This window comes from Dryobates pubescens, chromosome 17, assembly GCF_014839835.1.
Source record: "Dryobates pubescens isolate bDryPub1 chromosome 17, bDryPub1.pri, whole genome shotgun sequence".
In the NCBI taxonomy this organism is placed as follows: Eukaryota; Metazoa; Chordata; class Aves; order Piciformes; family Picidae; genus Dryobates; species Dryobates pubescens.
Window position 1 is genome coordinate 19,317,363 of NC_071628.1, and position 27,931 is coordinate 19,345,293.

The 27,931-nt window shown below is 39.3% G+C and overlaps 1 protein-coding gene across 1 annotated transcript in view; it reads right to left on the reverse strand.

The window, feature by feature from the left end:
* HERC1 (HECT and RLD domain containing E3 ubiquitin protein ligase family member 1) overlaps positions 1-20,555 on the reverse strand; it is a 93,434-nt gene extending 72,879 nt beyond the window's left edge. The window contains exons 1-4 of the mRNA XM_054168981.1: positions 20,409-20,555; positions 2,493-3,448; positions 1,182-1,277; positions 696-890 (exon numbers count right to left, since the gene is read on the reverse strand). Of these exons, the coding sequence (XP_054024956.1) occupies positions 696-890; positions 1,182-1,277; positions 2,493-3,422 (1,221 nt within the window). The 5' untranslated portion in view covers positions 3,423-3,448; positions 20,409-20,555. The remainder of the gene's footprint in view (positions 1-695; positions 891-1,181; positions 1,278-2,492; positions 3,449-20,408) is intronic.
* Between the last annotated feature and the right edge of the window lie 7,376 nt (positions 20,556-27,931).

Sequence of the window (27,931 nt, forward strand, 5' to 3'; positions counted from 1 at the left end):
ATAAACTTGATTTATAAAGCCAGGTCCTGTGATCCTTCAACATGTCCAATATATCAGTGACATAAATAGAAACAATTTCAGAAAATATACCTAAAACATCTAGTGACCAAAAAGAAAAGCTTTTACTTCAGTCAACACAGTAAAGCCAGCATCATAACAGAAAACTATTATATTTTGTGTCAGGCATCAACAGAAGTGCTCAGCTGCAACTGTAGAAACTGAGTGAGAGCAGAAGGATCACACTGTATGCTGACCTTCGTAACACTAATGAAGGTTGCTGCAGCAGTAGTCAGCCTGGTTTGAACTTTTAAACTAGGCAACCTTGGCGTGAAAACCACCAATTGAAAAGAAGATTGAGCAGTTAAGAAACCTTTTAAACGACAGTAACAAAATATCCCCAATCCTACAGGCAAGCAAAGCTGTCTCTGTAAACACATTCCAAATTAATTAGATATTTCATAGGTATTACTATATTGTTGCAGGGATCTGTGTGTCATTATAAATAAAACAGAATGTTTTTTCCAGGTATCAATAACAGTAATGAGATTCTTTCAGTAAAATAATGTGTGATTGGTTCTGAGCACTGTATCTTCATGACAATTTGAGACTCAGAATAAAGTACTATTTTCCAATTTCACACTTCCAGTATAAAGCTGTCAAATGTTACATAATGTATCACTACAAATGTCACTCACTGTCTGTGCATCTGAAAAACTTGGAGCAAGCTTGGGTTGAAGGATTTTTTCTTGAGTTCCTTCTACGAGTTGATGACTGCTGTTGCTACCCCAAACATACACTTCACAGGTCTCAGACACAATGGGAGCATCACCCGTTTGAATGCTGTCAGGGCTGGCACATGTTCGTGAATAGTCTGATGCCATTCGACAAACCTATCAGAATGAGAGATTTATTACAAGCAGCATTTTAATTCCTTCCCATATAGTCAGAATGCTCAGTGCAAGTTTAATTGCCCCTCAATACGACTCTCTGCCTAAAACACAAATCATCCATCACCATATTACCTTGCCCACATTACTCTGTTTCTCACCTTTTTCTGCTTTCCTCTGCTACTGCAGAATAACTCAGCAGAGACAGAACCATATCCACATGCACACACCAATCACGTAGAAGGAGAAGTAAGCTACAACTACCTTTAAGTCAAGGTTGGTTTCAAGACTTACTTCTTCAAATAAACACAGAGCTGCCTCGTAAAGAGAACATAAGCCATCAGATGTTCTAGTTGGCTCTCTCCATTGACTCCGGTCAGTGGATGATCCCTAGAATTTTTAAGTGTTGTTATTACAAGAAAAATAGTTCCATAAAGCAACAGTGCACCTATACAAAATACATTATGTATGTAAGCAAAATTAAAAGCTCTTTCTACAAGCACAGGTAAACTACCTTTCTCCCCTGAGCTATGGCATCTGTATGCGCTTCAGGATAACCAAAATGTGACAAACACTGTTTAAACATTCTTATGTGTTAATTTTTGGATTTAGGTTTTCCTAATATTTTCTCATTGTAAAATGCATATAATTTGTGTTTAAAGGGATCTTCAGTTCAAAATTACAAATCACTGGGTTTATGTTAACGTATCTTCCATATTGTGGTCTCTATCTTTCTATCTAGTCTAAAACCAAAACAAAGCTGTGATGCCCATCAAAACATTAAGTTCTGCCAATGCCATGCTCTTCTCATGATCTCCATTCTTTAGATTTTTTACTTTTTAAAATTTATGTTTATTAGCAAGCATTACAAACCTGAAAGAAAAGAATGAGCACCTCAGGAAAAAAGACGTTCCCTGTTTCAGTCTGAGCTTGTAAGGTAAAAGCCTGACACTGCTTCTTACTGCATGTTGTGCAATAAAGTCTTAGCTCTAAAAAGAACATTCACATAGGACTGGAAGTAAGCACTTAACATACACAGTAGTGCGCCACTCTTCCAACCAATTTAGCTCATTATCTCACTGCATTAATTTCTGAGCAATAGAAAAATACTGAACATCTTAAATCTTACTGATTCTCCAAAGAAGTATAAGCAAAAGTCCAACTGGTGACCAAGAATGTCTAATATAAATAACTTCGAACAGGAAACACTGCAAAAGTGTAAATTCTAAGCAAATCCAGCAAAGCAAGCCCAAGAAACAGCTCCATTCTTTCTGTTTTGCTATGAGAAATATAAACTGCAAGAAGATTTAGTATACCATTGATTCTTTTTCTGAAATTAAAGCATAATGCTGAAAGTGACAACACAGTGGGTGGTTTGCTGTTTCATCTTTACCTATGAGGAAATGGGTGGACAAGGTGGGAGAGAAAGAGATGGTGTAAAAGAAAGGAAATGCTTGAAAGAAAGTATTTCACACAAAAAAAACCCACCTTTTTTAAGATAATAAGAAAACCATTCATCAAACTGGCATTTGGTGTTGAGAAACTATTTAAAGTTAAGAATGCTACCACATTTGCAATGTAGAAAACTCAAAGCTGGATACCTACCAAAGATCGTCGCATCTGTGTTAATATACTCATAAAGCAATCAAAGCTGATCATTCCTTCCGGGCTTTGCAGTAACTTGGTTTTCTCCATGGTGTTTACTACAGCTGAAGCACCTAAAGCCATTTCTATCCATTCAAGAAGATATCGCAAGGAACCTCGTTGGGCAGCCAAACCAAGAAGCAGTTCAGAAGCTAATCTACGACCTAAAGTGTCTGCTCCAGAATTTGGAATTGTTACTCCCTTCAGAAATGTTGTTACTTGTGATAAACAGTCCAATCCCATTGGCGGAATCTTGCTTTCATTTGCTAAAGACAGAGGTGGTAAAGAGCTCACAACTTCTATTGCAGTATGAATAACATCATTGCAAAGACTGAGGCCAGGTCCTGATGCAGGCATCATCCAACTTTGTCTTAGCAGTGCAAATAACAAGCTTAATCCAGTCCGAACCCCCATTTCTATTAGTGCATCTGTACTTGACCTGGGACGTTCACTGACAGAATGCACATCTGTTGATCCAGAACTGCTTTCCGGTGAATGCTGCTGCTGTTTCACCTTACCCTTATCGTGATATTTATTGGAAAGTGCATAGAAGACACGCTGCAACACAAGCAGACGTTTCCGAAGCGCTCCAGCAAATGGAGAGTCTGAGCATACCATCTTTGCCAGTGCCAGCTGGCTGCTAAGAAGGGCATCCAAGTAGTGGTCCTGTTCATCGCTAGATAGAGATTCCCGCTCAAAATCCGGTAACTGAGGACCTTTGAGGCACAGTACCTGCTGGGGCAATGGCACTACTTCCTTATTGCTGACTAACTTAGCATACAAGACAGAAACTCCCTCCCTTGTTGCAATAGATTCACTGTCTTCTGTGATCCAGGAGCTGTTCAGATGCTCAAGCCATTTCAGCTTCACAGGTGGGACCATAGCTGCCATGTCGGTTTACTCCTTTACCATTAGTCCTAAAGACGAAAAACAAACTGTCAATAGCTGTGCAATATTATCTATAGACTTTATTACTCATGGTACAACAAATCCTAATAATCCTTTAAGAAAGCAAGTAGCAAAAGATTAATCACCAAGAATTACAAAAGTTCCACTATTTTAGCTATATAAGTGCTACAACATGGAATTCAGACACTCACAGTATAGTTAAACAAAAGACATTTTGTAGGTTTGTTTTTATCTTTATTTTAAACAAAAAAGTACAAGTGTATGTGCAACTTCCTTAACGTGTTATTTTCACAAAAGCCTGCATTTTCTAAATCCATATACACAAAAATTAATAGAAAGCAGATTTAATTCTGCTGTGTTTCTGCGCTGGTTTGAAGCCAGGCAGATCCACTCTTGCCCTTGAGAGGGGCAAAAGATTGACACTCACACCAATAGACTGCCAAAGTGATGGAAAATTTAAATGGAAAAGTAGCAAGTGTTTTACAGAAGCTACAAGCATAGTGACAAAAGAATCCCAAAGCATACAGAGTCCCCTATAACACGCCCAAAAGCCTGCCAACACTTCCCACCTCCCCACCTGAGGGTATACCCAAAAACCTCAGGGTTCCTTCTTCCCTGCCCACACTACTAGGCTAGTCTCAGGCTGGCCAGGTCTGAGACTGTCCCCCCATCCCCTTCTCCTCCTGGCATTAGGCCTAGCAGCCCTTGAGATACTCCTCCACCATTACCCAATTGGGAGCATCTCCCACGGGAGCAGAGAGGGAAGAAAGAGGAAGCAAATGACTTTGAAGATGGATTTATAGGACACAGGATATTATGGGTATGAAATATGCTATTTCCTGTGTCCACCTACTGGGTTGGACCCTCTGGATGCTTAGGTGGCAGGATGCAGCCAGCCTGAACTGCCACAGTTTCAATTAAAATATATTAATATTCTGTAGAAAAAAAGTAGTATTCTCTTTACGGACAGTAAAGCTGAGGACAAAGACTTACAAAAAGGCACGAGATCTTACACAACTGTATACAAGTGAATGGAGCACCAGGGGAAACCTTCACTTTACAACAAATCAGACTGCTAATTCAGGCCATAACCAAGGGCTCCACCTGCCAAACAGAATTTTAAGTCCTGATGTCACAAGATACTCTTTCCTCTAAGATGAATTAGAGATCTCCTTAAAATCCACATCAGAACATGAAACAGAAACCAGAAGAGATGGGTTGCCAGCTAGAGAGGCACATTATGTAGATCCTATTCATTCAAAGCCAAATACACGTTACAACTATTCCACATAAATTTACACCATCAAGTATTATGCATCCCATTACATTAACGCATTGTACAGTGTACAACTCTGAAAGTACGCCAAGTTTTCAGGACAACTTAAGGAAGGGCTCACTGATACTGCAGAGGTAAAAGTGAAAGCATAGCAACGCAACAACATTGGTTTACTACAAAAGTTCAAAGTGCTTGCCAAATCCACCTGACAGCTTACAACATTCTTTCAAATTGAAGACATCAATCAATTTGACAGATCATTTTTTCCTGACAACTTTAGGAAAAAAAATACCAACATACCAACATATTATGAATCATGACACTTCCACATGGATTAAAATTCAATGAAACATAATAAAGAAACATTGTTAATTTCATCATAATTTATTCAATGTTCAAGCATTGCAAAAATAAAAGCACAATAATAATATTCTTGATGACAGCTGTAAATTACCTCAAGCTAACTCCTAGCTTAATAGGCAAGTTTTTTTCAAAAGACAAGTGTTTTCAAACTGCTCTTTTTAAAAGAGGTATTGTTTAAAGTAACCCCAAAATGCTTTACCTCCTAATGCACACAAGACGTTTGATTTCTGTATTATAATCACTAACTATGGGTTATATGGTTTCTGAATGATCAGTTTCCATCCTTTGACTCTCTGAAGAAGCCTGTGTTCCTTGATAGTCTGAGTCCTATTAAGACCAAATTTAACACTAAATCTCCGGAGAGCAGAGAGAAGGTCTCTGCCATCTAGTGAGAAGCTGTGCTTACTACAGTTCTAATGCTTGTAGCACAAAGATAAGATACTATGCAACTCTGTTGTGGTATTTTGCACTTTAAAAAACCATAATTAAAACAAACAAACCAGAGACCTACACCGCAGCTCCCATGCCAAATAAAAGCCAAAAAAGCACAATTTGTACTATTATAAATCTGCTTTTATTTCAGCCTAATTTTCCCTAAAATAGATTAGCACCTGTATCAAAAGCCTCATTTTAGCCTCAGCAAGCCTTGCCCCAGCTACTTACTTGTACTGCAGCACACAAAATCCTTACAACAGGTCTACCACACAAACACGGGAGCCACAACCGCTAACCGCATTCAGAGGCAGTGAGCATTCTTCACATTTCATACAGAAGCACCTTCTGTTCACTGTCCCTACAAAATACACCAGTGGCTCAGCCTCCAAAGGACACAGATAGGTGTTATTACATGCAGGTCCCTGATCCCAAAGAAAATGCAACATTTGCTCACTTGTCAGGAATTGCTAACCACTGTTTGACCTGAACTGCAGCTGCAAGACCAACAAACACAAGCTTCCAAAGTCTGGTCTTCAGTGACAAAGTTAGTGGCTTCTTGAGAGGCCTAGCTACTTTCAGAAGTCCTGAAAAAAGAATCATGAATTTGCTTTTCCATGCTTTGCCCAGCTTTCTTCATTCAGAAATTTCAGAACTTACATAAGTACCTCAAAGGTGCAATTACTGCTTTTCCTATAAAGTGATTTTTTTTCTCTTCCCTTTATATGTATCTCTAAAAATTGAAACTGAAGCTTGAATCTGATCTGGTAGTAGTGACCTATTCTCTCGATAGACAACATTCAGTTTGATGTGACAGGTAGCAACCTTTAACCAGACACATTGATGGCAACAAGTTGATATGTTATTATCCCAAAAAAAAAAATCCCAAAATATCTCTGAATACAAATGTAAACTATCTCTGTCTCTGTGCGGAGCCCAAACATAGTGACTACATATTACTGAAGTTAACCAGAAACTAGGCAACAACGGTAATAGTTGGTTTATTTCCTCCAGGTCGTTGCCTGAGGACCACAAAGGTTTGTAACTGCTTCCAAATATGGCAGAAGGACATCTAATTTCCTTTGAAGAGGAGGCAAACAGAAAATACAATCAACTATGAAAGACCATGTGAATATATTCATTGACGGTACCAATTCTGCAGTGTGGCCAGCATGTAGTCCACCAGCTTTCTAAACACAAAGGAAGAAGGCATAAACATGTGACAACTCTTCCTCTTTAAAAGCAATCCTATTCCATTTTGTTATGGGTTTGTACTTTCACATTCTGAAACTGCAATTACAGAAAATACTCAGCCATCCATAAACAACTTGCCCTCCCTGGAGGTGTTCAGGGCCAGGCTGGATGAGGCCTTGAGCAGTGTGGTGATCTTTAAGGTCCCTTCCAACCCAAACCATTCTACAATTCTATGATACTGACAAATCACTAGCCACTAGCCTGTTGCACACAGGAGCCCTCCAAATCTTCCAAGTGAACAGCTCTCGTCAATTCAAAAAAACTAAGTATTTAACCTACATTAAATCTTAAACATTATCTACTGTATAATTTCATTATATGCAACAAAGTTTTAAAAAAAAAGTTTTATATTTTACTTCAGATAAAAATGTATCTGTCCAGCACCAGGAGAAAAATCTATTGACAGTGAGAAAACATGAACACAAAAGCCCAGCTCTCCTTTCCCTTACTCTTTGTTTTCTCCTTCTCTTCAGGGGAAAAAAAGTTTTTAAAAAAAAAAAAAAAAAGGGAGAATTTTAAATACAACTCATATATTGTGTATCTTTTAGAATCACAGTTCCTGTTGGGCAAGTGGCCATTTTGGAGGAGTAAATGCCCACATACAGTTGCTGATTGGAAAACGAAATGGAACAGACCTAAAACGCGTAGCTGAACACGGATTAAAAGACATTGTTACCACACATAAAACCTATTTCAAAAGCTAACTCTAGGGAACTGTCAGGATAAAATGAAAACATCAAAACCTAAAAAACAAGTTCTGTGTATGCTGGATATAATTTTGTTTTCAAAACAGCAGTGGCAGTAACTTGAGCTGCAGTAGAATAAATCTGACGTTAACACTGCCTTCAGAGATCTTTTGGCTTAACTTGGAATTCCAAGTTCTTTGTTATAAAGCTAGAAACTATTCTGGAAAACCTCTGCCTAGGAGGGGACTCTGAGAAAAAAAAAAAAAGGTAATGCAGGAACGCATTTAGGTAAGTGGAAATACTAACCAAGTGTAGCTGATGAAACTTTGTTACACCAGGACTAAACAAGAAGCATAAATAAATAAAACAAAGACACAAGCATGAAACTACCTTCAGCAAATCCCAGGGCAAGGTCTACTGCATTCCTAATAAAAATTAATTACACAAAAGAATTTGGGTATTTCTTATCCAACTTAATGCCTGCCAAGAAAGTGGTTTTCATTAACAAAGGCTGGGATGAAGACTGAGAAACTTAACGATACTACTAACAATTACAAATAGAAAGAACTGCTGCTGAACAGAAGGTGAAGGAAAAGACGTTTGTCCACCACCTTCTTAGAAACTACAATTAAAGCCGGGAGAAAAACGATGCTTAATGGCTCTGTGAGTCACAGGCAGGGCTACAGACTACACAACTGAACCGAAGAAAAGGCTCCCGATTCATCAGATACTCTACTGGAATATTTACAAGCAGCAGAACAAAGCTGTTAATTACCCTTCAACTGGAACAGAATTGCCGGGTTTTTTCGCTTACATCATATGAAAGGGGATGAGAAGAAAAGAAAAGAACTTTAAAATTAAACTTGTGAAAACAAGTGGAAGGTAATGGAGGTGGGGGGTGGGGAGGTGTTCCTAAGCTAAGAGAAGAGTAGCACATTTATGTAACAAAATGCTTGTAAGAAACACCGAACTTACCTGCAGCTTACACAACGGTTCTTTCTTTGTCTTATCAGTTGACAACTTAAAATGCACCCAAGGACAAATCCACAGCTTCCAAAGCTACACCTGACTGCATAATGAACAATTATCCCCCTATGTTTCAGATTCTGTGTCTTTAAGCACAGAAGTACAAAACTGATAGCTCTTCTGGTGTGCTGGTGGGTTTCCCCATTACGTGAAGAAACTAATACCAATTATTGCATGCTACTAACCCTCAGATCCCAGGATCAGGACAAAGTCTTCACATCTTGCAATAATTAGTACACGTAAAAAGAAAATATGCTGCATTTCAAATTAAAGTAAGTCAACTTACAAGTAATTCTAAGCATTCTGAGTTCATAACAATTAAATGGTTGCCACACATTTTCAGGCAGCCAAGATCTCAGAGAATGAAAACTTACAACAAATTTAATTTCTCCTTTTTCCATATATTTCTTTGAATCTATTTACTTACATGATGATTTTTATTGAAGAGGTTTTGGGTTAGCATTTGCTGCGTCTAGGAAAAAGCCAAACACAAAACCAAGAGCCTGTAAGGCAGAGTAAATTCTAATGATAATGAATACATTTAAGATCTTCCTTTCTGAGTTAAAATATAGAGAAAAAGAGGAAAGTTGTCTTATTTCAGAGGGAGAATGCGGTCATTAGTGGCCTAACAAAAACTTCTAACAAATAACAAATATTGTGCATCACTAACGAGCTTTATTTTCTTAAATAGGAATTAAGCCAGTCTGAAATCACTGGCTACTTCTTCCAGATAAATTAAAAGATTAATATTTTTGAGATGTAAGCTTGCCTAAAATAACTAATAAATCACACGTATCAAAATGCAAAAGGCTGCTGCAAATAATTGCTAGGTACAAGAGACTAGTAAACAAGTGAGCTTTCTAAGGAAATAAGAACTATTCCTGTATCTTAAATACAAACAAAACAAGACACTGGAAATGCATAACTAAATATACAAGTTATTTCCATGAAAATACATAAATTATGAAGAGATAAACTAAAAACACTGCTCCTCTCTGTTGTCACTATAGCAATTTAAACACTCAGTAACAGAAAGAGGAACTTGATATTGTCTCTATAAAATAAACAAACTGGGATTAACTGGATGATCAAGTCACTGACTGCATGGATGTATGTGCAATACCTTGATGTAAAACTGATTCAGAGGTATTTTTTGACATACATACATATGCCAGGATTTATAGCAAATACTATAAATATTTCAGTATTTCATGTAGATATGTTTGAAGTCCTAGTAACTTCAGTCTAACAATTCTTTATTTTCAAAGCTGGAGTAATTCTGTCAAAATGTCACATTTAATATTGAAATTAAATTGTAAGGAAATTATACAAAATAGATTTTTTGTGTTTCTCTTGTGTACCATACAGAGGGTAAAAAGGGAAAGTAACAGAAATATTCCTGCCACTTACAACCACCTCCTACATTATCTGGAAAATAAAGATTTTGTTACAAAGCAAACACTAAAGAACTCTCATAAAACCACTTGAGTGGCTCAGATGTAAACACTGTCAAATCTGTAGGAATTATTTTTTTTTCTCCAGATTTTTACTACAGCTTCTGAAACCCAAGCAGCTTTTAGGTCTTCTCACTTTGAGGTAACTGGGACAGCTTTGATCAACTTCTAATGCAAGTATAAGAACAGCTCACTTGAGGGAGAAAAAAACAACATTACAAAACAAGCTAATAAGAGACGGTCTTAACTCTAACACAGTCATCAAAGGACTTTGTAATTTGAAAAGTGCAGCAGATATTCCTGTATTCCAAGGGAAGGGAAATAATAATTTTGAAAGTATTTTAGCATGGGGTTAAAGGTCAAAGTTTATAAGGTTATAAAGTTCCTTCTTCTGAGTTTACATGCTGGTTTGGGCTGGAATAGAGTTGATTTTCTTCACAGAGCTAGTACGGGGCTTTGTTTTGGATTTGTGCTCAAAAAAGGGTTGTTAATTCAGCATGCTGTCACTGCTGAGCAGAGCTTACAGAGAGTCAAGACTTTTTCTGCTTCTCACCCCACCACCAAGTGGGTGCACAAGAAACTGGGAAGGCTGACCCCAGCTGACAAAGGGACATTTCATATCATGTGATGCCATACTTAGGGTATAAAGCTGGGTAAGACAGAGGTGGTGGGAAGGACATTTGGAGTTACTTCCTTTTTCTTCCCAAATAGCCAGTATGGTGATGAAGCCCAGCTTGACACCTGCCTACCAATGCTGTAGTGACTGAATTCCTTGCTTTTGCTTGCATGCATGACTTTTGCTTTACCTATCAAACTTTCTTTATCTCACCCACCAGCTCTCTCAGCTGCACACTTCTGGTTCTCTCCTCCACCCCACCAGCAGGGAGTAATTGAGCAGCTGTGTGGGGCTTAGTTCTGGCTGGGGGTAAACCATAATAGCTTAACAGGAAAGACTGGCCGTGGACAGAATGTACACACAACTTCCCAGAAGGAATTTCTGCAGTCTTCCCTTTTCATGTCAGCTTGGAAATTATGGGAAATATTTGTATTTGTCACCCAAAACCTGCCTCAAAGCAGCTGTCAAATTTATCCTCATGTAAGTAAACAGGAAACTTGCTTCTAGGGCTTAAATTTAATAAAATAAAATATTTATTAATAATCATTTATTTATCAAGAAGTTGTTGTGCATAGATCTAAGAGAAAGAATGCTGTGATAAACTAAAGAAAGTTGAAGATGGGACAGAAACTACACAAAGTGATTACAGCATACACTGGAGCTTCTTCTTGAGAGAGAAACAGAAAAATAAGGAACAGCTTAGGCATTTAGACTTAGCCAAAAAGATAAGTACATTCCTGCAAGATTTAAGTATGAGACTCAAGGAAAAAAAAAAAGTAGAAGGTTTTTCATTTAAAAGAAGGCTGTACAAAAGATCATGAAAAAGCTGAAAAATGGGAATATTATCTCACTATTTAAAAAAGCAGAGTATGACAGCAGTTTCCCCACAAAATGTTGGGATTTTTTTCTGTTTTTCCAGTCCTTAACACATACATTCAGTTTATCCACAGACAGAAATCACCTGAATGTGTGGAAGGGAAGAGTTGATTCTAGGGCTTTTTTTTTTTTTTTTTTTTACCAGGAGCACCCACAGAACAGTTCTACCTCACTGCCAAATACAGGTACTCATTGATATTCTATCAAGAATTTCAATCCTAATAAAAGCCCACAGATAAGATGGAAGAAGGTGTAACCCAATCAACTAAAAATGTAGCTAAACCTTCAAATACAGGGATTTCCTATTGCTTGTATACACACTAATCTTCCTGTTATGTTACTGCTTTGTGCTGCCTTGTGCACAAGGTCCAAACAATAAACATTTCCATACAGGGATTAGAAGTAAAACTGATCTTCCATCAAGTGTTGTCAAATGGACACAGTACACAAGGAAAACACAGTTTAACCTAGTCTTTAGGCATCACTCGTCACAGACTTCGTAGTGATTTTCAAACTTTAAAAAAAAAGTATCTCATTATCTGCTACTTTTCTCTTGAACAGCATTAACATTCCCTGGTAAGCAAAGCACATCCATGTTTTGGGTTTGTTACAGTTTTATTCTTTCGAAATAAAAACCCAATTTGGAAGATATTTTGCAAACACTTCTGCATGAAAAATCAAAAATACTCAAAATACTGTGTCTTGTACAAGGCATATCTCTTAAACACGAGTGTCTCATCACGACTTACACAACTGAGGAAGGTTTGACACTCAGGTCATTATCACAAACTCCTACAATAATAAATGTCTACAAAACACAAAAGCCTCTTGAAGATCTGGAAATATGGCATGTCAGCCAGAGAAATAAGAGGAGAAAATCATGTATTGTAAGAAGCAGTATTATGACTCAGCAGTAACTTAGTACAATGTTTCCAAAGAGAAAAAAAAACACAGATATTATCAGCTGTAATCAGAAAAGTATTTCAGCAACTGTTACAATATTAGAAAAATTAAATTTAGCATTCTATCCAAATTCTATTTTAGCTTTTTTTTTTCCTCCCTACACTATCAACGTAAATAAAATACAGGTTTGTTCACTCCCTTTGTAAATAATGTATTGTGCATAAAGCAATTAAAACCAGCTTCAACAGTCTAGTCCAAAAGCTAGAAGCTATGTGGGAAGAGCTACAAGAATTAATCCAGGACCTACAAAAAGGTTAAGTTACAATATCCTGTAGCAAAATGAGGATTAATTTATGGAGAAGTGAAAAGATACATTAGAAAGGTAATGAAAATAAAAACAAACACCTAAGTATGATCTGGAAGCTTCTGAATTCTGGACACATGAAGACAGAACCACAGTCTGAGAACTGACATACATAAAAAGAGATACAGTATCTCAAATCAGTATGAAGAACATACACTTTCTTAAATCAGTTGACCCTTAGCACCCACTCTGAAAAAAATGTCAGAATTTGGCAAAGCTACACATTACAGACAAAACCAATTATTCTGACAGAATCTAAGTGCTTAGGCACTCAGAACAGCTACAAAACCAGATGAAAGCTTTATTTTCTGCAAAGCTCTTTGAAAATGGTACCTATAAAGCTGCACACATTACGTGCCCTGAAAACTGGAAGCTTTCTGAGAGGAAACACAGTCCTCACAAGCACACACTGCCTCCCCCCACCTCTGCAAATGGCAGGTTCAGCAACCTTCGTAAGATGCTGACTACATTTAACTTTATTTTATGCAAAGTTAATTACAAGAGCTTGTAACACAAGAAGCTGTAAATCTGTACAGTCAAATCGAAGGCAGGAAATGCCAAAACGTCTAATGAACTGGTTGTGACACTCACATGTTTGAATTCTATTTACTGACTTACTAATGTTATACTACCTTTCCCCAATGGATAGGTAAAGATATTTTACCAACAGAGTGCAAGAGGAGAAAAACTTACAAAATAAGCAAACCAAATAAGCAGATTTGTGCATTTCTAAAGAACAGTGTTCTTCACTGTATGTTCACTGCAAATTATTTTTCTCAAGTTCACAGCATATTCATTACCATTTTCAACATGAGTGGTCCTAGACTAAACTGTGCTAGAGGTATTTTAAGCATGATGTCACCTGGGTCGTTTCTGAAAAGGATTAGAAAATTTAATATTTAAACAGATGGCAGCCAGGGTGCACTAAAGCTCTTAACATTGCTAAGAGTAGTTAAATCTTTGTTTGCAACAATGAGAAGTAATTTCTGCAGATGGCCTAGATGAATCAAGGTTCTCATAACTTACATGGAATTCAGGAAACATTTCACAATCGTAATAATCAAGTAATTCTACTACTAAGAATATAATTCAATTCATTCACCGTGAATGAGACTGACCATTCCAATATTTTTTTTCCCCAGGGATGTTGTTTTAGGCAAGTTATTAAGAAACCAGAAGTTCCTTATACATAGCTGACCACGGGTCTGGAACAATTAATTAAACTGAAACATGACAAAAAACCTGATGCAATATAGTTGTGGTTTAACCCAGAAGGCAGCTAAACACCACACAGCTGTTCACTTGGGAAGAGAAACATAAAAACGGTAAAACTCATGGGTTGAGGAAAATAGTTTAATAGGACAGGAAAGGGTAAATAATAATAATGATGGAAGAATATATGAAACAAGCAATGCACAATGTAATTGCTCACCAGCTGCTGAAGAATACGCTGTCAGTCCCTGAGCAGTAGGCTGCCACCCCCAGCCAACTCCCCTTGGTTTTTTTGTTCAACATGATGTAGTAGGGTATGGAATATCCCTGTGACCAGGATGGGTCAGCTGTCCTGGTTACATCCTCTCCTAGCAACTTATAACCCCCAGCCTCCTTGCTGGCACAGCAGTGGGAGAAGCTGAAAAGTCCTTGACTTTGTGTGAGCACTGCTCAGCAACAACTAAAACATCAGTGTCTAATCAACATCATTCTCATCCTAAATCCAAACCACAGCTACTAGGAAGAAAATTAACTCTATCCCAGATGAAACCAAGACAAACATGTTTCTATTTACTGCCTCATTACTACAGTTTCATTATACAAGTGGAATCTCTTCGAAGTTACACTATTTTTGTTTTATAGCATAAGCACTTAGATCCCCTATAAAGTACTCTTAGCAGTAAATCAAAGTCTATATTCATATCAGGGTCAACTCAGTTATTATATCAATATTCTGCCCAATTCCTAGTAATACGATACACAAAGAAATGTGACTATTTCTCCACTATCGACTACAGCCAAAGACCCTCTTTTTTAAAGAAGTATTGCATACCTCTGATCATTCATACCATATTCCTTTGCCTTTTCCCAAGTTCCTTTATTCCTATATGATCATCTATATTGATCTAATGACCTGCCTGCAGGTCATTCATATGACTCCAAAACTGAGTGTGAAATTCAAGACACATCAGTACCTTGAACTTGCGCAACAGAAGGCCTGTTCTCTGTTTCTACCAAGTTCCTGTCCTAACAGTTTCTAATATTCTAGAAAACAGTTTGTTACCTGAACTTTCCACCATTACAGTCTTTTATGCTTCTTACAAAAGAGGCACTAAGTACCAGTAGGAATCATGCTTCACAGGCTACTGATAGAATGAAGTAGTTTTTGCAATCCTTATGAAAGTTTTACAATTAAAGTTTACTTTCCTTTTTTTCCATAAATAAAGGGTTGTATATATAAGAGGTAGTAGCACATATCAGGGCTCCAAAAAACATTTATGACCTTTTTATTGAAAAGCTAATTTAGATTCCAGGAATATATAAAGTTAATTAAAATCCTGCCCTGTCACAGGCCAGCAATGCAAAACCTACAAGCAACACAAAACACTCAAGATGTTCCATATTACTCATGGCCAGGGCAAGCTATGACAGCTTTAACTGATAGTAACAGGACAGGCCTAAAAGAGTTACTTGTGCAATATTTTATTCATGTCAAAAAGCACTGTACATCATTGCACAAGGTAATGCTCCTCAAATGCTCTTTTGGGCCAATACATTTAATACATATACACCGTCATGACATATGTGAGGTGAATGGGAATCTATACAAAACAATCATGGGAAAGAGAAAACAATAAATTAGAAAACACTGATGCTGCAGAGAAATTACTACAAATTAACAGACAACTGAATCTAAAGAGACATTAGAATCAAAACAATGGGAATAGGAAGCACTGCTAGGTAACAGGAGATGAACAGTAAAACCACCAGCATAAAAGAAATAAGCCATAGTCTCCTATAAATCTGTAACAGCCAGACACTGAGCCAAAGGAACTAAACCAAAAAGAGTAAGCAAGAACAGCAGCTACAGCAGAATATTCTTCATAAGAAAAACATTACAGTAAAACATACACTAACATTAAATGATTTCTGCAAACATCTGTCTCCACCAGTCACAGTGTGCACTATCCTTCTTCTTTGTATTAGCCTTCTGTTCAGCATATGGAAACCAAATTGTTGATATCCTAATTCACATTAATTCTGTGGCCAATTGTCAATCTTTCTTTAAAAACACTAAATTCCACCTACCTTTATAGTATTTATCAAGAATGCAGCATTGAGCTACTACTGATATTCTTCCAAATTCAATCTTACTACATGATTTTAGTTTCCTTTAGGACTGTTTATTTATTGTGAGGTCTACTACTGAAACCAATATAACCCATGCTTTCTGTTGGACATAAAGGGTCACTCCAAAAACCTTCTGGGAAACAGACAGAAGGACAAAGCTATTTTTAAATTGGTAAGAAATTAAATCTATTTGCTCTTTTTCCTTATGTTTATAAGACTATGATGCAAAAACCTGATGACAATTTCTGAATGTAAACCCTTGGCTGCTGTTAAAAAAACACCCAAGCAGAAGAGAAAAGCTTATTTATGCTGTTCAGCAGAAAAACTTCTTTTAAATCAATTTAATTCATTACTTCAGATCCATACAAGTACACTGAAACAAAAGCTGGGAATGCAGAAATAACCACCAAAAGCAGTTCATAAGAGGAACTGAGAAGCAGCCACACTCATGCATCAAAAATGTTCCAAAAATTTGAGGAAAGAGAAATTCCTGATCTTGCACTGGGAAAGGGATGAAAACCCTGGTGATGTTTTGGCACCAACACCCTCCGCCAAAAGTATGACCAAGTGTTTGTACTTCTACTAACTTGCATTACTTCTAACTATCTAGTCACGACATTTCCAACTGTCGTAAGACATAGGAACAGAAATTTTCTTGTAAGAACTAGAAAAAGAAAATTTAAGATGTATTTATTAGTAATCATGATTTTAAACTGAGCAAGTCAGCAATAGACAGGAGACTGTAAAACCCATGTAAGTACAGATATTAAAAAATTCAACCAAGTCAGTGACCTCATTTAACTGTCAAGTTAGCTCTGAAGTAAGCAGAGAAGTGGACTGCAGCCTACAAAAATATATATATAAATATATTAAAATAAACACATATAAATACATGGGGCATATAAGATGGAGAGACTCTTTTTACAATGAAGGGGGTGAGGCACTGGAACAGGTTGCCCAGGGAAGTTGTGGATAATCCAACCCTGGAAGTGTGCAAGGTTCAGGCTGAAGAGGGCTCTGAGCAGCTCAATCTAGTGAAAGATGCCTCTGCCCATGGCAGTGGGAATGGAACTAGGTAAGGTTCCTTCCAACCCAAACCATTCTACAGTTCTGTGACCACATAACCTCCAGAGGTGACTTAGAACATAATTGCCTGATGGTCCTCTTAGCAAAGTTTTGAATCCTTTCTCTCTCTGGAACACAGTGTAGGTAATCCTACTTTAAAATACAACTGAATCCATTTTTGTTTTAATATGCATGTTTTTATTGCAGACCAGACTGCAACTTAAATGCAGAATAAGCAAAGTATAAATACGAGTGTATGTTTCCATTTCTTCACCCAAATTACTCCCAGTATAACTAACTGAAAAAAAAAAATGTAGTATAAACCAAATTATTTGCAAGGAAATGTTAGAAAGTTAAATTTCTGTATTACACAGAGCTGACAGAAAGAAAAAAAAAAAAAAAAAAGAAAAAGTATTACATGTAAAGAGGACTCAGACTGTAGGCTCCTCTTTAAACAGAAAATTAATTTCAGCTTCCAGCAGAGAACATGATGGCTTGAGCCACCTGAACACAGTCACAACTAGCTTCATGACATCAGGTCAAGCACAACAGGCAGTCAAAGCCAGAGAATATACCTGGCCAGTTCCCAGGCTACAATGACATTTGCTTTTCACCGGCAAATTCCGTAGCAAATGGTTCCAGCAGCCCTAGAAAAAACAGAGCTTCATTTTCAGAGGGCTAGTTAAGATATTTTTAAAGAGAAAACACCCACTAGATTTGAATGTTCCATATGACTGTCAACCATTACAGAGAAACAGAAAAAGAAAACCTGCCAGCAATTTTGAGAGCCTGACTACTTCTGAGAACTAAAAAAAAAAATAATATTACTCGCAATTCACTAAGATGACTTTGACAGCACAAGTCAAATCAGCCATAGACAAACGCACCCTACACTTAACTAAAACAAGGTAAAAATCTTTGAAGTTACATAAACTGAGGAAGACTGAGTATCTGTATTGTGCTGATGAGAACTCAAATGTTTGCTCCACCAAGTTTTCCTGAAATACCTAGAATTCTTGTCTCCATTACATGTTTCTAAAACCATGATAAAAGTGCATCTCTACCCCACAATTATTACAAAACTAATTACATTAAAAACAGGAAGAATGACTGGAATATTAAGTGATCTTTCAACAAAGATATTTAAATGTATATATTTTTAATTTTACTATCAAAATATCGCCTGTCATTTTCCTACCCATAAAATGGTCCCACTCCAGTCATCACTGACACTTTAAAACATGCACAGCACTCATGCACTGTTTTCTTCATACAGGAATGAAGACTATGTTTATCTCAAAGACAGAAGACAGCTGAGATTTTTAGCCAGGACATTTAAATCCTTTCCTAATCAAGTAACATTCATTTAATTCAGTTCTAAAACAACAGAAGTGAAACTTTTCACTTGCAAACTATCTTTCAGTTCAAAGATCAAATGAATAAATAAAAAAAAAAAAAAGCAGCTGTGTACTATAGTCTTACTACACCAAGTAAAAATAAGTCAAGGACTTTATATCTTTATTACTCTTAATTAGAAATTAGAAATCAATACCTCCTTTACACAGCTTGAAGAAAACAAATTCAGCATTCCTGCTGCAAGTTCTACTTATATCCTTCCAGCCACAAAAACATGGTTACCCTTAACGGTAAGATAGCAATAAAACATACACACCACATTTAAATAAGAACATAATAGCAGAGAGGAAAGCCTCAAACATATACAAGTTTGTCTGTACTCAGAGACAAGAAGCCCTAAAATGTTTCATTCTGAGAGGCAACCACTGTGTATAAAGTCACCTAATTCCCTGCAAGTGCAAGAATACAGAAGATTGGCAGTTCCCTTCTGTCTGGTAGCACACTAACACTTTTTATCTTTCATACAAAATTAACAGAATCCTCTTGCAGTATTAGGAAGCTGAAGCAGGATGAGCAGGTACACAGTCTGTATTTCCAGATTAAATGTTTACTGTATTTTTCCTCATACTTATGTCAGACTCAATCCTGAGATCCAAGTGCTCCACAGTCCCACCCCCCTATACAATGGAGATGTGGTTAAATGGAACCTCTGTTGAGAAGCATTAAATTCATTACATGTACACTTATAACTTTGACATTTTGTTATGAAGTAATAGCACAGAATACTTTGCTAAACTACAAGTATGATAAAAGCTCATGATACGTACGTGTGCACATACAATATAAATACTTGCATATATATGTGTATGTGTGTCTATAGAGCACATGGCCTTTGTTACATCAAATTGAACAGTCCATGAAACAAGAATCAGCTCAGATAAGTGACATAAATAACAGGTCTAAACCAAGAGAAGATTAATATATCTCACTAACTGCACACAAACCTCTCCTGTATACACTATGAAAGGGAAAGTGCATAACAATAGGGTTCTGTGCCTAAAAAACACGGAAAGCAGATTGTAAAAAGTAACTTCTAAAAGAAATTCACTGTGTGCCACTAAAACTAAAACAAAACAAAGCAAAAGACCCCAAACCTGCTACGTCATCATTTTCGAATAAACATAAATAATCTCCAATAAAAAGTATACATATTCATTTATCAGTACTGCAAGTAGGAGCAAGCAGATAAGCCACAGGGCGACAATGCCATTCAGATGGCATGTCTGGATACACATGGAACACCTATAGTCATACACACAGTTGATAAACGCCAACGTGACAAATTTCAGTCTGAATCTTTGACACCAGACATCTATGATGCACCCAGCCACAGATGTATTTAGCACTTGCAGGAAGAACGCACGGACACGCTACAACCGCATGCGTGAGGCTCAAGAAGGAAAGCACAGGCTCTGAGGACCTCATCCTAAGCACAACGCAAATTTTGTATGGTTTATACTGCTCTGAAGAAACACAAAAAGCCGCCTCCTCCACTCCCTGCTAAAGGAGCGCTGCTGGCCGCCCGCCGTTCTCTCACCCTCAGCAACAGGGTACTGACAGCCGACCAGCCCCACCTGCCACCTCTTTTTCTCCATCCCCGCCTGCAGCTTCCCCCCTCCACAGACGCCCGCGGCTAGAGTCGCGGCCTCGCCTCTTCGTGCCCCACCTGCACGACAAGCCGGTGGGTAGCCGTGGCGAGGCGCAGCGGGGCTTCATCTGCGTAACCCCCCCCACGCTTACTCCTCCTCGGCCGCACCCCGCGAGACGGTGGTTCCTTTCGGTGGGGAGCGGCGCTAAGGAGAACAACCCCCCTCCCCCGCCCGACGCGCTCAGGCCTCCCACCCCTAACCCCACTGGGCGCCCGGCTCTGCAATACCCCGCAACCAACCGCTCACCAGGCAGCGGTGGCGGAGGCAGGTGGCAGACCTTAGCCTAGGTCTTCCGCGAAGCTGGGGCAAGCGGCAGGTCCTGACCGGAGCCGCGTCCTTTCCTGCGGCAGCAACGGCGGCTTGTCAAAGAGAAAACATGACGCGGGCAGGGAGGGGGAGGGAGGCGCCGAACTCTCGCGGGGCTACCGCGCGGGTCTCGCGAGAAACCGGCCGCTCCCCGCCTCCGCACGCAGGGCCGGCGGCGCGGCGGGAAAGCTCGGCGCGCGGCTACCCATGCCGCTCCGCGCGCTGGCGTATCGGCGGCTGTCATCGGGGCGCGTGGAACAGTCGCGGCGGGGAAAGGCAGTGAAAGAGCCTCGGGGCTCCGGCCGCCGCGCAGGGGCGAGCAGCCGCGGCAAGGGGAAGTGGCGGCAGTGCCTCGGGCCGAGCGGCGGCCGCAGTTTCCACCCACTGGCTAAGCACGCGCAAAGAGGGGGGCCGACGGTGGCAAAAACCGGGAACTACCACGCGCCTCGGCGCTGTCGCGGAAGCCCAGGCAGCGGGCGGAGGGGGAGGGCTGCGCTGCGAGTGCCTGGTGCTGACTCTGGAGAGTTTGGTGAGGCAAAGAGGCTCCCACCAGGGCCACAGAAAAGTCTAGCGAAAGCCATGGAGAAACCTGGGGAAAACATCGGTGTGCAGAAGAAAGAAGAGCCCAAACCCATCGCACAGGGCTGGGCTGGAGCAGGGCAGCAGCTGCAGCAGGGATGCCTTTCCTCAGTCAAAAATGGAAGCAGGCTGCTGGCACTGGGAATGACAATACTGCCGAAACGGTTTTATTTGTTTTCTTCAAGTGCAAGGAAGAGCAGGCAGCTTTCTGCATAAAAGCAATTTATAGAATAGCTATGGGGGGGATGAAGTATCTGAGATGAGGATGCTGATAAAAATGGATATATTTGAAAGTCAGTGAGAAGCAGAGAAATGGCAGCTGCGTGTAAGGACAGAAAAAGTGCAGAAACAGTTAAAGTGGTCATACCAGCACACAAGCAGAAATAAAATGAAAAAGAAAGCTTTGACTTAAATGTGATGAACAAGATAACAAGTAGTAAAATGCTATAAAGACTAAATTACAGGCTAAGATGAGGCAGCAACAATGACATGCCACAGAAGATCAGTTGAGGCCATGCTGGCAGGAAACAAAACAATGAGACATGTCAGTTACATCCAGGTGTAACTACAGTGGTAGGGATGTCATTGCTCATGACTTCCATTAAAGGGAAAACTGACAAGATAAGCAAGAGAAAAACTTCCGTGTGAGGATCAATTGTGTCTATTTGGATATATCACCCTAAGGCAGGAACATAATGATAATTTACAAATATTGGTGACATGAAATAGGGGAGCAGGCAACAATTACTTAGTGTCTCTTCCAATAGCAGAACTAGAGGCTAAGAAGTGGAACTAGTAGATGTCAAATTGAAAATAAGCAGAAGAGTGATTATTTCTTGATATATACGTAATTAAGATTAAGACCATAGAGTCTTTGGGGACGCATTACTGCACGCTTGCCTTTTCTTCCCTAGCCATCTGGTGATGGCTGTTCTCAGACACATGGTACTGATGGACCAGTGTTCCCATCTTGCAGCCAAACTTTACTGCATTGCCACAGCATGAGGCCCCCTTTCAGCCCAAATCACGTATCTTTAACAGGGATTTACCAAGGGTAGAGAGCTCAGTTCCCTGGAGGTTCTGTTGCATTTCATATGACACAAGTTCCAAACAAAATTAGATCAAGTAACAGTGGCAACTTTGGAGGCAGATCCCAGTTATTTATGGCTCTGTATTCTGTTTCCCTAAAAGGTTACTCATGGATTCATAATTATTTGCAGCAGAATAAAACTGAAGTACCTTGCTTTGAAATAGTCTTTCACTCAACCAAGCTAAAAGACAAAAAAGTCTCTGTTGGCAGCTTACCCCATCTAATATCGACCCACAGAACAATGGTTGAGGCAACCAATTTTTTGTTCAAGAAGTCTTTTCTTTTTTTTTCTTCTAAGTTTTGTATCCCTAACTGCACCAGCTAATCTTTTATCTAAAGCCAAACTGCTGTGAATCAGCAACTTCTTCATTGATGAGACTACCTGTGCAAACTAACATCACCAAAAAGCATTCTGTAAGTATGATATGCCAGCTAAAAGATGCTGTGTAAGAAAAACTTTTGATATTTAAAGTTGCATCAAAGTATCTTCAATTCAGCAATGTCCAGCAGGTCTGCCATTCCAAAAAACAGACAGCCTAAGCAGTACTCTCCAACATGTTAACATGGCCCACACCCACATACTTATGTTAGCCGCAGCATGAAGACAAACCTTATCATTATCTGCAGGTTTCTAGGGCATGCAGACTACACCAGCAACCAAGTGGTGCACAGTTTTCAAGGAATTTCTTAAGTTGGCACATTGAATGTTTTCTTGTTGGGTTTGTCAAGTCCTGACACAGCCCATCAATCACCTTACAATGCTGAGAGGCTAGGGCTTTCATCTCACCGTTTGTCTACATGACGATGTATGTTTCCACAGCAGCTCACTGATCTTACAATCTAAGTTACACTGGAGACATTATGCAGCCACCCTCCAGACTGGGACCTAAGGTGCTAAGAACATGACAAAAATCAAGGAAACCAATCAACAGAGGGAGTTAGCATTACAGTAAGGGTTAGGGTTATGCTTCAGGTTGAAATTTTTCCTGTGATTTTAGGCTATATAGCTTTTAAAACATAGATGATGACTACAATGTAGACTGTTGTAGTCAAGGTACCTAATCCTCTAAGATGCCTTGAAAATCTTTGCAACACAATTTCTAGTCATTACTGTTGCAAAATAGCATGCTGCCAACTAAAGTAAGGGTAAGAGGGACAATAACAAAATGGGAAAAAAATAATCTATTTTGGCATACTCAACCTTCATAAGGTTTTCAGCCCATGAAGTGCTACCAAAGTAGCAAAGAACCACTGCAATTTATCTTTCTGAATTCTCATGTGAAGCTTCATTAGATAGCAACTGGATATTAACCACAATCTTTGCTAAGTCTCAAACATCATCCAGACTTCCCCAGTTTCTCTGGCAGTCCAGGAGGGCTCTTTTAGAGCTGCAGCTCCTTGGTGACTATGTTGCTGGAGCAATGTCTGCGCTTGCAGCCAGCTGGCACTCAGGACCTCCCTGACATAAAGAAAAGCCAGGATGGCAAGTGATGCAAGATGAGGCAGCCTACTCTGTCCACCTGTCCTATGCATGCGAGCACTGTCAAAATTTCTGAGAACCCAAATGAAGCCAATGGCATCCTAGTCTACGGCAGTACCTGTAGGTGTAAAAATGATGCTATAAATAAAGGGAACAAGATCCACATTTGCTCTGACATCAACTGTGGCTGTTATTAGAAGTCAGCCACATCATTTGAGAGTCAAACTACTATTAAATGAAAACACAGCACTTCCATCCTTTGGAAATTGAAGAGGCTCCTAAAACACTTTTCATCACCCTGAGGACTCAGAGAAAAGAATAGCCCTCTGGTCATTTTGAGCTACCTATTAACAGAGCAAAACTAAATAAAAAATAACTTGAGAAGAGCTTAATGGGAGAAGCCTAGAGAAAGGCCAAGAAAACCTGAATCACAGATTCTCAGTGGACAGCATCAGTAATCTTCTCCCCTCTCCTTCACAGAAAGCATAAGCAGAAATCGTCAAAAGTCAGTCTTCCAGAAGTCAGTAGCTAATGCCCCTACCTGCAGAATATTTGTGCTCAGTTTCTACTTCCAAGACAGTCTCCCTCTTAAATTCCAAGCACAGAATGAGACCAGAAGAAAGCCCACAGTATAGTTCAGGTTTCCATGAAAGGAGGCTGAAGATATTACTCCATTAGCTCTGTGCTACCATCCCTCTTTTAGAACAGAAGTAATACCTCCTGATGGCTGCAGATCCTTCAAATCCCACCCTCCTGGCCATCCTCCTTCCCAGCTTCCCATGGACTAAGGCACATTTCTTCTAGCACCCAGCTGTACATGACCTGTTGTACAATGATTTCCTTTTACTTTACAGGAGATAATACATTATTTAGGAGTTTTAAAGATATTGTTATGTAATGCCATCGAATTTACTGTTAATCTTGGGTAACAATGAGAAAGGTATGGCAATGAAAACATAATGCGCACTTTAACATAGGCTTTTCTTTTTCTAAAGCTTAGTAGTTATCCTTTATTTATAGTAACCACATTTAACTATTTATCTTCTTCTGATTCAGACATTGTACCAGACCTATGACCAATTCCACTCTATTTTTGTAAAATGTTTTAGTGGTAATGCAGTGCCTAGGACAGGACTCAACATTCAGCACTGGACTATGCGGTTTATCTAGGGCTGGTTCTTAACTGTTCTCTACAATGCAGGCTAATTTTGGATCATTACAGAAAATCAGATTTATGTATGAAACAGCTCAATTAACTGTGCTTGCCTTTTATTGACTTTTTTTTTTTCCTCCAGCAGACATTGCTAACATTGTCATGCCTTGCTGTTGTCATGGCAATGAAAGGAGTCTATATGGGGTTTGGATGTGACTCAGAAATCATTTCATACGGAAGTGGGACAATAATTAGAATAATGGACATTGGATACTTCTGTGCCACCAGTTCATAAACGGTTAACAGGGGGAAAAAGGAAGAGCCCAAACCAGCAATAAAAGACATTGAACATAAGCTTCTTGATTGGATATAAGACACCAAATTGTTACTTGTGCCCTCATCTTTCAATTAGGGCTCTTTGGATAAAGCTTTGGATAAAGCTCCAGCAGCATTAAAATCACACTGATCTGCCTGTGCAGTAACTTAACTAGTACCAGTTAAAACATGCATCACTCACCGACCAGGTGTGGAAGAAGCAGTTGCAAATACTAAGAAACATGACTGGAGCCATCCTACACTTATCTATGAAGTGTCTACCAAAAAATTGATTGCCAGACTAACACCACCATTCACCTATGTCTTCTATATGTTACTCATCACAACACTAGCTCTCTTCTTGTGGATCCAAGGTGTATGAGCCGAGCTGTTATTAGAACCTTTTCCTGAGCAGGAAAACATTAAAATATATGTATTTGTGTCAGTAACTAATTTAATTTTCTGACTCATGTTCTTGAGTGACAGTTCTGCTTAGCACTTCCTATTCATACCCAGCTGAACTACACTAACTGTTATTTATTAGAAAGCAATCTAAAGCCACATCCATACAGCCAGCTGGCTCTTACCCCAGTACAAATCATCACTGCCACATAATCAGCACTTTCAGAGCTCAGGATTGCAGGTGGCTGTGTTGCCAACACACAGTGCAATGCAGAGCAGGAGCCAGTCTGAGGAAACCTGGTTCAAGATCTGATTCAATCCATCACCATCTTTCTCTTTCTTTAGCTAGCTAGTAACTTCAAACTGTTGCAAGCTAGTGTTCTGCACTGCAGAAATGCACAAACAGGAAACATCAGAGTAAAAATGGGGAAAAGCACAAAGGGGAAAAATAGGGCTTTGCACCAGAAGGCAATAAATGAGAATATAAAAGGGGAAAAAAAAGGATTATATATGAACAACTAAGTAGCAATTAATGCCCAACTAATTTATCCATGAGTACAAAACATTTTGAACACTAGCAAGAAAATTATTGGAACTTCAAAAGGATTAGTAACTCACGTTAGCTCAGTGTGATAACATCCACTGCCCAGCGAAAGTGTACCTTAAATACTGTGATATAATAGCTATATGCATCAAGATTAATAGAGTTAAAGAAGAAATGACCAATGGTCAAAGTACCAATCATAGGATTGCCACTCCCCTATGTACTCTTATGATCTGTTCATAACACCTTTAGGGCCTTATGAGTGAATTTCGATCCTTCATTTTCTTTTAAGTACCATTGTTGTGAAATCCTGCAATTGTGTCTCCACTTCTTATGCCCTTAGCAATACAGACAGGAAAAGCACTTGTCACAATTGCTTCTCCCTCCTGGAGTCTTTCCTGCTCAATAAAGAAGGTAAACTAAGACCTCTGATTGACAGCTGCCTAAACATGAGCCAGCAGTGTGCCCAGGTGGCCAAGAGGGCCAATGGCATCCTGGCCTGTATTAGGAATAGTGTGGCCAGCAGGAGCAGGGAGGTCATTGTGCCCCTGCACTCTGCATTGGTTAGGCCACACCTTGAGTACTGTGTCCAGTTCTGGGCCCCTCAGTTTAAGAAGGGCAACAAGGCTGGTGAGAGGCCTTGAGCACAAGCCCTATGAGGAGAGGCTGAGGGAGCTGGGATTGTTTAGCCTGGAGAAGAGAAGGCTCAGGGGTGACCTCATTGCCCTCTACAACTACCTGAAAGGTGGTTGTAGCCAGGAAGGGGTTGGTCTCTTCTCCCAGGCAACCAGCACCAGAACAAGGGGACACAGTCTCAAGCTGCACCAGGGGAGGTTTAGACTCGAAGTGAGGAGAAAGTTCTTCACTGAGCGAGTCATTCGTCATTGGAATGGGCTGCCTAGGGAGGTGGTGGAGTCACCATCCCTGGAGGTGTTCAAGAGGAGACTGGACGTGGCACTTGGTGCCATGGTCTAGTTATGAGGTCTGTGGAGACAGGTTGGACTCGATGATCCTTGGGGTCTCTTCCAACCTTGGTTATACTGTGATACTCTGGTTGGAAACACAGAACAGAGACAACACAGAGCTCTAACATCACCTTTGTGCTCACTGCTGGAGTAAGCAGATACAAACAGACTGAGACTAGCTGTCCCTTTGCATTTAAAGTGGAGAGGTCATCCAGCTATCATGGCCCTGGAGCAACAGAAGCAAATAGACTGGTTAGTCTTGGCAGGACATAGGGGGATGTACTGGAGGACTGCCAAATATAGCACACAGAAGACGTGTGCCTGTACACATTAACTTAACACACAGTAAACTTACTGCTGTTCCTAAAAGGAGTAGCCACAGTATTTCATGAGTTAATATTTATGAAGAGTTGCATCACATGAAACTGGACTCAGCAGCAAAATCATGCTTGAGCTGATTCTAACAAGTACTTGTATTCTGTTTTGCTTCAAGGAAATTCTAGAGATAAAAAACCATAAGGAATTAAGATTATGTTTACACAGTTATAAACACAGAACTGACCCAGTCCCCATTTTCATGAGGCAAAAGTAAATAATTTAAAAAAAAAATAATCCTTAATTACTTTATCTAGATAGCTTCAGTTAAGCAGAAAGCTTCCATTTCTTTTCATTGAGGCCATCCGAAATTGAGTAAGGCCCCTTCCTATTTATTCCTCTCCGAAATGACCTTAATGTCACTAGTTAGATGCATAATTTCCTTTCAAAACTATCTTTTTGCACAAATATAATGTATTACTATACACAAGATCCTAGGTGATTTCTTTCAGCAATAGGGATTTAAGTCAGAATATAGCATTAATTTGATGAAAGTTATTAATAACTATTAAGCCCAGGAAAAGGAGCATTTCATTGCAGTTGTGATAGCTGCTTTTTTT